Raw genomic sequence first — 10848 nt, 5'->3', positions numbered from 1 at the left:
TAATTCCCCAGCCTGAGGCCTCCTTCCTTGGCAAGGCTGGGATGTCCAGGCTATTTATGGCCTATGGAAGGGCTATTTATGGCGTGGCCTCTGTGTGCTCCCTGCCTCTCCCACCCTCCTCAACCCCCCAGGGCCTGAGCCTGGCTTCAGCCCAGCACCCACCTGCCCCGACTGCCAGCAGCATCACCCAGGGTCCTTCTCTCGCCCTGAAAGTGGCCATGCCCGGGAACAGGAGCTCCCCACCCCAGCGGGGACACAGTCTGGGGTGCCTCCCCTCGGCCCCAGCCGGCCGGGTCTGGGGGGCCTGGTCCCACGAGGCCCAGGAGCGCCCTGGGCCCCCGCCACTGCTGTGCCCGGACATGGCGCTGCAGAACGCCCTGTACACGGGAGACCTGGCGCGACTGCAGGAGCTGTTCCCCCCGCATAGCACGGCCGACCTGCTGCTGGAGAGCCGGGCGGCGGAGCCTCGCTGGAGCAGCCACCAGAGGGGTGAGGGGCCCCGGATGGGGCTGAAGGCAGGGGGTCCGGGCGCGGTGGCAGCCAGCACTTGAGGATAAGGAGCGGGCCCCAGGGCTGTTTCCCTTCCAGCCCAAGGCTTGCCTAAACCTTGGCCCAGGAGGCAAGTCATGCGGAGCCCAGAATAGCTCCTGCTGAAGCCCAGTGAGTGGCCAGCTCAGGCTCAGAGACGCTGAGGACCCAGAGACGCTGGCCCATCCCCCTCCTCCTCCTCTTGGGCCCCCGCCTCCCCTCCCCCAACATCCGTCGCACGCTCACAGCCTGCCCTCATGAGCTGGTCCCCAGAAGAGTGCAGGGGGCAGGGCGAGCCCCCTGGTGACAGACACGCCCTCTGTGCCAGGCTGGTGGAGAAGCCCCGCGGAGGGTCCCCGGAGTCTGGCCCAGGACCCATTGTCACCCGCACGGCCTCGGGACCTGCCCTGGCCTTCTGGCGGGCAGTGCTGGCCGGAGACGTGGGCTCCGTCTCCCGCATCCTGGCCGACTCCAGCAACGGCCTGGCTCCGGATTCCATCTTTGATACCAGCGACCCAGAGCGATGGAGAGATTTCCGCTTCAACATCCGCGCTCTGAGTATGGGCCAGGGTAATGGGGGAGGGAGTTGGAGCTCTGAGCGAGGGGTGGGTGGGAGGGAAGCCTGGGAAGGAGCCCTGGGCTCCGGCTTCCCAGCCTCTGCCCACCTCTCACCCCCACCCCTCATTGCCTGGCAGCTGTTTGCCTCCACCCAGGCTCTGAGGTCCTGTGTCCCCATCTCTCCCTAGGACTCTGGTCGCTGACCTACGAAGAGGAGCTGACCACCCCCCTGCACGTGGCGGCCAGCCGGGGCCACGTGGAAATCCTGCGGCTGCTGCTGAGGCGGCGGGCGAGGCCCGACAGTGCCCCTGGGGGCCGGACTGCCCTGCACGAGGCCTGTGCCGCGGGCCATGCTGCCTGCGTCCATGTGCTGCTGGTGGCGGGAGCCGACCCCAACATCCCTGACCAGGATGGGAGACGCCCCTTGCACCTCTGCGGGGGGGCTGGCAGCCTCGAGTGAGTGACCCCTCACCCCAACCACCCTGCTCCCCTCTTTAAGGGAGAGGCAGAGACAGCCGCAGGGAGGGTGAGGGAGCCTGTCTGGGCCTGGCAGGTCCGGTGAGCTGGTCGGAGTGGCCTTTAGGATGGCCTGTGCTTGGAACGGTTTCTGCTTCCCAGTGTGGACAGAGGGCTGTGGCAGGGCCTGGATACATGGCCTGGATTGGGGAAGTTGTGGACCTGTTATGCGGAGGTGGTTAAGGTTTTCATTTTTCTGAGCTTACCCTACATCCCAGGCACTGTGCTAAGAAGTACAACTCACGGCCCTGTAACTAAGGCCCGATCCTGCCCTTGGGGAACTGACTGTCCAGTCATCCAGACAGGGTGTAGAGGAGAGAAGACCCTCAGTTGGAGCCTGTGGTTGTCCTTGAGGGCAGGGTCTGGTTCGCAACTTGGCAGGTCCAGCATTTCCATGTTGGCAGGCACCCTCAGATCAGTAGGCTCAGGGACTGAACCCAACTAACCAAACTCACAAGAAACGGATGGCTATACACATATGTGACCCTGTATTATAACTGTAGGGGATATTCATTTACAGTGACCCAAATAATTATGCCCTATGTATCGGGGGCCTTAGAGAGTAAGTTCTCACAATTTTTTGATGAGTCTGGAATCCCAGCAAAGGGATACTTGGCAAATCTGAGTACTAACTGTACATACAACGGAGGTCTTCTCTCTACTGACTATACACCTGCCAATTTTCACATCTTGTCCCTGGATGGCCCCCAATTTTTGATCCTTGGGCTCCCCTTTTAGGGCCTTCTCCCTCCTGTTAACTTTGTCGGCCTGCAGAGGATTCTATTGAGTCACTCATATTATGTTTGAAGATGTATGTATGACAGCATGGTCCAATAGAAATATACCATGGGTCACATATGTAATTTAAAATTTTCTGTTGCTGTTATTTAGTCGCTAAGTAGTGCCTTTGCGACTGCACAGACGGCAGCACGCCAGGCTTCCCTGTCTTCCACTATCTCCCAGATCTTGCTCAGACTCATGTCCATTGAGTCAGTGATGCCATCCAACCATCTTATCCTCTATCGTCCCCTTCTCCTCCTGCCTTCAATCTTTCCCAGCATCAGGGTCTTTTCCAATGAGTCAGCTCTTCGCATCAGGTGGCCAAGGTATTGGAGCTTCAGCTTCAGCATCAGTCCTTCCAATGAACACTCAGGACTGATTTCCTTTAGAGTTGACTGGTTTGATCTTCCTGCAATCCAAGGGACTCTCAACAGCACCACAGTTCGAAAGAATCAGTTCTTCGGAGCTCAGCCTTCTTTATGGTCCAACTCTCACATCGATACATGACTGCTGGAAAAACCATAGCTCTGACTATATGGCCCTTTGTCGGTAAAGTGATGTCTCTGCTTTTTAATATGCTGTCTAGGTTTATCATAGCTTTGCTTTCAAGGAGCAAGTGTCTTTTAATTGATATGAAAAAGAAACAGGTGAAATTCATTTTTAAATAGTGGTAAATTACATGTAACATAAAATTTACCATCTTAACTGTTACTCAGTGTCCAGTTCAGTAGCACTAAGTACATTCACACAGTTGTGCAACCAGCAGGACCATCTAACCCCTGAACCTTTTAAATCTTGCAAGACTGAAATTCTGTATCCTTTGAACAATAACTCCCTACCCCTCCCCCGAGCCCCTGGCAACTACCCTCTACTTTTGGACTCTATGAATTGGAATGGTCTCTGCACCTCTATTGAGTGGAATAATACAGCATCTGTCCTGTTGTGACTGGCTTATTTCATTTAGCATAATGTCCTCAGATGCATCCAGGTTGTAGCAGGTAACAGAATTTCCTTGCCTTTTAAAGGCTTGAATAATATTCCATGGAATATGTCACATTTTATTTATCCAGTCATCTATTGAAGACTGCTTGTAGTCACCATGTAGGTGGCATCATGTAGGAAGCACCATGTAGGCTGCTTCCATGTTTTGGCTATTGTAAATAATGCTGCCATGAGCATGAGCATATAAGTATCTGTGAATCAAGTGAAATTAATTTTAATAATATATTTTAATTAACACAATGTATTCACAATGTTATCATTTCAACATGGAACCAATATAAAAAGAACATATGAGATGTTTTACATTCTTTTTTTGTACCAAGTCTTCAAAATTGGTGTGTACTTTGCACTTACAGTGCATCTCAGTCAGGATTAGCCATCCAGTAAGTGCTTGGTGGCCACAGAATCAGACAATGTCATTCTGTGAAGTCCCACATCTTTAGTGAAATCCCTGTGTTCCAGCCCAGCTCCCTGAGATCACACTTGGTGATAATCATTCCTTTTAAACAAACAAACAAAAAAAAACAAAGGGAAAGTGTTAGTCGCTCTGCCCATGGAACTCTCCAGGCAAGAATACTGGAGTGGGGAGCCATTCCCTTCTCCAGCAGATCTTCCTGACCCAAGGCTGAAACCCTGGTCCCCTACATTGCAGGCAGATTCTTTACCATCTGAACCACCAGGGAAGCCCCTTGATTAAGTACATATTTTTAAAATTATTATGGAGGGACTTTCCTGGTGATCCGGTGGCTAAGACTCTGTGTTCCCAATGTGGAGGGCCCGGGTTTGATCCCTGGTCAGGGAATCCTATGTGCCATAACTAAGAGTTTGCATAGTGCAACTTAAAGATCCTGCATGCAACAACTAAGATCCAGCTCAGCCAATAAATAAATCAATAAGTAAATATTTTTTAATTATTATGGAGAATTTCAAACCTGTAGAAAGGTGGACAGGATCATATAATAAGCCCTACAATCCATCACCATCTATATCACCCACTTCCGCTGCCCATTGCTGTTTTGAACTCTTAGCTGATAGTTTGTCAGGCATTGTCTCATATGCCACTCACAACAACCTCTTGAGTCTAGGTATTAGCAATTATCCCCTTTCTACAGCTCTGCTGGAGCTCAAAGAGACTGAGTTCCCTTAACCTTGAATTCTCGGGCACAGGTCCTTGTAGTAATAGTAATACACAGTCTTCTAAGAGGACTGTTTTGCTGCAAATCTGGCTGGCGAATTTTGGTTTTGTTGATCTTTCTCCCACCACCCCAATTTCCATGTGTGCCCACTTTCAGGCCCCTCCCCACTCCAGTTCCAGCATGCAGAGCCCTGCAACCATCCTGGTGCCCCTGGACTGGAATGCCAACTCTTCCCTCACTGGCTGTGTGAACCCGCCAAGACCCTCCACCCTCACGGCCTCAGTGACCTCATTTGAACCCGCCCTGGGAATGAACCAAGTCAGGGCACGTGATGCCCGCAGAAGGTGCCTGTCCTAACTGAGCAAGGGCTGCTGGTGCCTTTGCTCCCATCCAGGGTTTAGGGCACTTCTCCTGCCGAGAGCACGGGGCTTGACAGAGGGCACTGGAGATGCTGCAGAATGTTGCCAGGATCTTAGTGCCAGGCAGGCTGGAAGGGGATGGGCAGACAGCACCAGGGCCACCCAAGGGTGCCCCAGGGTTTGCTTTGCTCACACCAGCAATCATGCAGGGGTGAAGGTCTCCACGCCAGTCTTCCTCCCCCACGGCTGTCTTGCCCTTACTAGGTGCGCCGATCTGCTCCTGAGGTTTGGGGCGAAAGTGGATGGTCGGTCGGAGGAGGAAGAGGAGACCCCTCTGCATGTGGCCGCCCGGCTGGGCCACGTGGAGCTGGCGGACCTCCTCCTGAGACGCGGGGCCTGCCCCGATGCCCGCGATGCCGAAGGCTGGACCCCGCTGCTGGCTGCCTGTGACGCCCGCTGCATGTCCCCCGCCGACGCCGAGGCCACCACGGCCCGCTGTCTCCAGCTGTGCCACCTGCTCCTCTCCGCCGGGGCCGACGCCGACGCCGCCGACCAGGACAGGCAACGGCCCCTGCACTTGGCCTGTCGCCGCGGCCACGCGGACGTCGTGGAGCTGCTCCTGGCCCGCGGCGTCGGCGCCAACGCCATGGACTACGGGGGACACACGGCCCTGCACTGCGCGCTGCAGGGCCCCGCCGCGGCCCTGGCCCAGAGCCCGGAGCGCACGGTGCGCGCGCTGCTCAACCACGGGGCCGTCCGCGTGTGGCCAGGAGCTCTCCCCAAGGTACCGGCTGGGGCCGGAAGGAGGGCCGCGAGAGCGGGGTGGGGGTGTGGGGAGACCCGGTCAGTGCGCCAGGTTGCTCTGGACGTAGGCAGCTCCAGACCCGGGTCAGTACTTTGTCTTTCAGCCCAGCCCAGCAGGGCGCAAACCGCACACCAGCAGGAGGTGCGGAGGGTTTGCTCGTGCGCCTGCACACATGCATATCCACTGCCTGCCGTGCATGTACACGTGTTTGCATGTGCGTGTGTGTATACGTGAGTGGGTGATGAATGTGAACCGAGGGCTGAGGGGCCGGACTCTAAAGGGTCTGAAAAGACAGGAGTCAGGTCTGATGGGGGCCAAAAGGGCTAGTTTCTTCCTCAGAGGAGAGAGCGGATGAATGAAGCGTTTAGGAAGCTCCCCCTGACAGTGGGACTCGTTCAGAGAGAAGCTCCAGTCACAGGAGACACTGGCCCGGGGCAGAGTGATAAGCCTGGTCTTGAGCTTCAAGGCCTCCTGACCATCTGCAGATGGACGAGAGAGCTTAGCAGAACATGCACCAGGGACACCCGCAGCTGTTATGCTGGCACCAAAGAAAACACACTCACTGTCAATTTCCAATCTCTGCCTTATATTTAATATTAACATCCCCGAGGTGGGTTCAGGCTGAAGATATGTGCTACCGATGCCCTGGCAGGGGGACCCTGTCCACGCTGTGCTGTGTCTAGAAAAGGCTATATAATATTTCGGAGGATGCTGGACCTCGGGGTGGGGACCCTGGTTCTCATAGGGGCTTGGTCAGGATGGGTATCGGGCAGCAGGCTGCGTGCAGGTCCCTCGCCCTGCCTCTGGGCTTGAATCATCCAGCCCCGCCCAGTTCTGGACGCTCCCCTGCTATCCCCACCTCTCCCCTTCACTCATAAACCTAGAAGCATCTGTGTAGATTCCTAAGCAAGGCCAAATAATTAAACAGCCCGAGAGTTCGGCAGATTGGTCTCCCCTTTGGGAAAATACAAGAAAATCAACAATTAACACTAATTAATCTCCTATTAACACCAGATAATTAGGAGAGGAGCAATTCCCGGTAATCTGACAGTGGCTCTGACAGCTAATGATTCCCCTTTGGGGAGGGGGTGGGAAGAGAAGGCAGAGCAGCGAACGGATATTCTGGGACACCACTGCCTACCCCTGCAGCCCTGTTCTGTTCTCACTGCCCTGGGGACAGGCCGACACAGCAAAGTGCCCCCTGCGTCCCTTCATCTGGGCTCCACAGCATCCCAGGTGATCAAACAGTTGGCATTCATCTCCCACAACCTGCAGCTGCTCTGGGATTGGCTGGGGTACCTGTCCTCCAGCGCAGAGCTTCTCCCTGGCCCACCAGTGACCACTGTCAGCCCCCAGCCAGTCCTGCAGAAGCCACCATACTGGTCTGGGTGCTCAGACTGGAGCCAGGGTCTGGCTGTGATGTTTGTTCATGTGACTCTAGGCAAGTCCTGGGATTCTTTGAACCCATGTTCCTTGCGTGTGATACAGTCTTGACCTAAACTTAGTGGGAACAGTAGAAACAAACACAGCCCTGACCACGCTCCAGACCTGTTCTAAGGTGTGTTACCTTAGATGCACGGATTTCTTCAGTCCTCCCAACAACCCCGTGAGGTAGATGGCAACTGAGAACACAGGCTCTGGAGCCAAGGACACTACCTGTGTGACCATCAGCAAGTTGCTTCAGTCTCTCCAGGTCTCTGTTTTCCTCATCTTATCTTCACAATAGGGATGTAACAGTGTGCCTGCTTCATGGGTTAGTGTGAGAACAAATGAGTCACATACATCAAGCCCTTTGGACAAGGCCTAACCTCGAGATACTGCTCCTCGTCAGTTAGCCAGTGTCGTTCTAAAGTTAAACAATGTAGATGAAAGCGCTTGGGAAGCTATTGGGCATGATCCCAGTGTAGGGGATCTTTAGACAAGGGATAGAATGCTGCAGGTTAGAATAGCCACCGAGGCTTCCTGGAGGAGGTGGGACCTGGGATGGGCAGGGCTTGGAGAGATGGAGGAGGACGATACAGGTATTTCAGGTGGAGGGCAGAGGCAGAACTCCCAGAGTGGCCTGGGAAGGGCAGAGAGACTGGCATAAACAGCAGGCAGCAGCAGCAGCAGGTAAGAACAGGAAAGTTACACATAACCAGCCCGAAGCTCTAAGGAGGAGTGAGACCAAGAGGCCTGCTCCAGGGAAACGAACTGGGGCAGTTCCGGTAAGCACTGCCCAGATGCAGAGACAGAAGCAGAGGGCCTGCGGTGCATGGGATGCTTTCTCCCTGGACAAGGCCTTCCACCTGCTCCCACTGCCCAGAGCATCCAGCACGTGCAGCACTCCCAGCCTGCCAGGCAGAAAGCTCTCCTTTCCTCGCAGGCAGGGGTGTTAGAGACCCTAGTGTTACATGCAAGTGTGTGCAGCTTACATTCAGGAACGCTGCCTGAGAGACCGCTCTCAGCTGTTCTCAGGTGTTATGAAAGGTCCAGGGCCACTGCCTGAAAAACACCAAGAGACAGAGTGGCTGAAGCACGATTCGGCTTACATGCATCACGTGCAGGCATGGAGCAGATGACGGTTCCTGGGTATGTCCGGGCTGTGCACGGCTGACTTTCTGACCATGGGGACAGTGGCCCAGCACAAGCTGCCTCCCAGCATGGCTCGCCCCTCACAGCACAGGCCACCTCCTCAGACAGGCCTTTCTTGACCACCCATCTAGGACCGTGCCCTCCTGACCGCACTTAGCCCCTGAGCCTATTTTCTTTGTAGCGGCGAAGACGTAAGTGGCTAGTAATGTGTTGTGCGTGCCTCCTTTTCTGCTTGGATATTTTCTTATTTGACTGTGTCGGGTCTGTGGCATGCGAGAGCTTCATTGCATCAGGTGGGATCTTTTGTCACGGGGCATGCATTCTCTAGTTGTGCGTGCCGGCTCAGTCATTGCAGTGCCTGGGCTCTCTCATTGAGGCACATGTGCTCTTGGAGCACGCGTGCTTAGTTGCCCTGCAGTATGTGGGATCTTACTTCCCTGACCAGGGAGCAAACCCGCGTCCCCTGCATTGTAAGGTGGATTCTTAAACACTGGGAAATCCCGCGTTTTCCTTCAGAAAGAGAAGCTCCCACCTGACGAGGACCTGTGTCTCCTGCTCACGGCTGGGTCCCCCAGTGCTGGCCCAGAGTAACCCTCAGTAAATATTTGTTAAAGGAAGAATGAAAGAATGAATCTGGCTGCAGCTTGATCCTAGGCACACTCCCACATCAGGTGTCTGCTGGCTTTTTTCCTTCTTCTTAAATGCTCTCCTCGCCTTTACAGCCCAAGCTTGCCTCTCTGTGAATCCCTCCTGGACCACCCAGCACTCCTGCCCCGTCTCCATCCCTCCCCTGGCACCAGCGGGTTCTGCCTTATACGTGATTGAGCTTTCTGTCTTCTCAGGAGCTCCAGCCTCAGGTCAGGGACCCCTTTCCCACCCAGGAAGATGCAGCACAGAGCCTTGTAGAGGCAGACAGGAGAGCAGGATGAGGTGGTAGTTGAGGGCAAAGAGTACACCGCCGGGCTTGGATGGCTGCAACCACAGCTTGGGCAAGTTACTTCTCTGAGCCTCAGCTTCCCTTGTCTGTAAAATGGGGACAGCAATAGTCCATACCTGCAGGGGTGAGAATTGTCAACACACGTAAAGTGTTAAGAAAATATCTGGCATAAATTACGCAGAGTAGAAATGGTAACTGTTGTATTGGTTTCCTGTCATAGCCATAACAAAGTACTGCAAACTGGGAGGCTTAAAACAGTAGAGATGTATTCCCTTTCAGTTCTGGAGGCTGGGCATTCGAAAAACCCAAGTGTAGGTAGGGCTGGCTCCTTCCAGAAGCTCAGAAGGAGAATCTGTGCCAGGCCTGCCTCTGCACGTCAGGTGGTTGTCCGCAATCCTTGGCGTGCCGTGGCTTGTGGGCAAATCACTCCGATCTCTGCCTCCATCATCACATGACATTCTCCTTGTGTGCCCGTTTTCTCTAATGAAGACAGCAGTCATATTGGATTAGGACCCACCACAATGACCTCATTTTTACCTTGATTACATCTGCAAAGACTCTATTTCTACGTAGGTCACATTTCTAGGTACTGGGGTCAGGATGTCAGCATATCTCTTGGGGGACATAGTTCAACCCACCGTAGCTGTTTCTTGGCTGTCTCATCACAAGGCCTGTTCTGCCAGGGACCAGCCGCGTGTGGTAACCCCTGGAGCACTGACGCAGCTCTGCCCCCTGCAGGTGCTGGAGCGCTGGTGCACGTCCCCGCGGACCATTGAGGTCCTGATGAACACCTACAGTGTCGTGAAGCTTCCTGAGGACGCCGTGGGCCTGGTGCCTCCTGAAACTCTGCAGGTCAGATTCTCGGACCCTGAACACACAGTCATCCAGCCTGCCCCAAGAGACGTCCAGCTCCTAAAAGGAAGCCCTGTGGGTCCCCCCATTCTGCCCCCACAGAAGTTACTAAGGAAAAGAAAACTCAGAGTGAATACCTGAAATGCTCCTGACTTCTAAGAGGCTCCTGGAGACTCCCCCTGCCCCACCCCACTTTAGAAGCAGGTGCCCCCTGCCTAGGGCTCCCTCTGAGCCCCTCGTTCTGCCCCCAGAAGCACCATCGTTTCTACTCCTCCCTCTTCGCCCTGGTGAGGCAGCCCAGATCCCTGCAGCATCTGAGCCGCTGTGCACTCCGTGCCCACCTGGCGGCCTGCCTGCCCCAGGCCCTGCCCCGCCTGCCCCTGCCGCCCCGCCTGCTCCGCTACCTGCAGCTGGATTTCGAGGATGTGCTCTACTAGGTGAACCTGAGGCTCTGTGGACCACCCCAGTCGTTGGGGGCTGGGGGAGGGCGGGGCGGAAATGGGTCTGAGGCAAGATAAACATGGGGACAGGGCCCTAGACATAGCTCCCCAGACCACTGGACCTCTCTGAATCCACCCCTCTCCTTCCAGATGTCCACTGCCTTTTGAGAGAGTCTGAAAGCAGATGCCCCAGACCCTAGGGGATGCCAGCCCACTGCTTACACCACCTGGGACTCGGGACTGAGCTGAACGGATTCAGGCCTAGGTGGCCCTCTCAGCAGGAGGCCCAACTCCACGGGGAGAAGTGCTGTCATCCTCCTCAGGAGAGGCAGACAGACCAGGTGGCCAAGTGACATCTGTT

General features: G+C 55.1%; 1 protein-coding gene across 1 annotated transcript; it reads left to right on the top strand.

Annotated features, from left to right (window-relative positions):
* Positions 1–218: 218 nt before the first annotated feature.
* On the top strand, positions 219–10484 carry ASB10 (ankyrin repeat and SOCS box containing 10). Its single transcript, XM_068973458.1, has 5 exons — positions 219–489; positions 1275–1542; positions 5144–5663; positions 9934–10047; positions 10299–10484. The coding sequence occupies exons 1-5, from the start codon at positions 219–221 to the stop codon at positions 10482–10484; spliced, it is 1359 nt and encodes a 452-aa protein (XP_068829559.1).
* Positions 10485–10848: the final 364 nt, after the last annotated feature.

This window comes from Capricornis sumatraensis, chromosome 5 (assembly GCF_032405125.1).
Source record: "Capricornis sumatraensis isolate serow.1 chromosome 5, serow.2, whole genome shotgun sequence".
Lineage (NCBI taxonomy): Eukaryota > Metazoa > Chordata > Mammalia > Artiodactyla > Bovidae > Capricornis > Capricornis sumatraensis.
The sequence above is the reverse complement of the archived record's forward strand: the minus strand, read 5'-3'. Positions and strand labels throughout refer to the sequence as shown.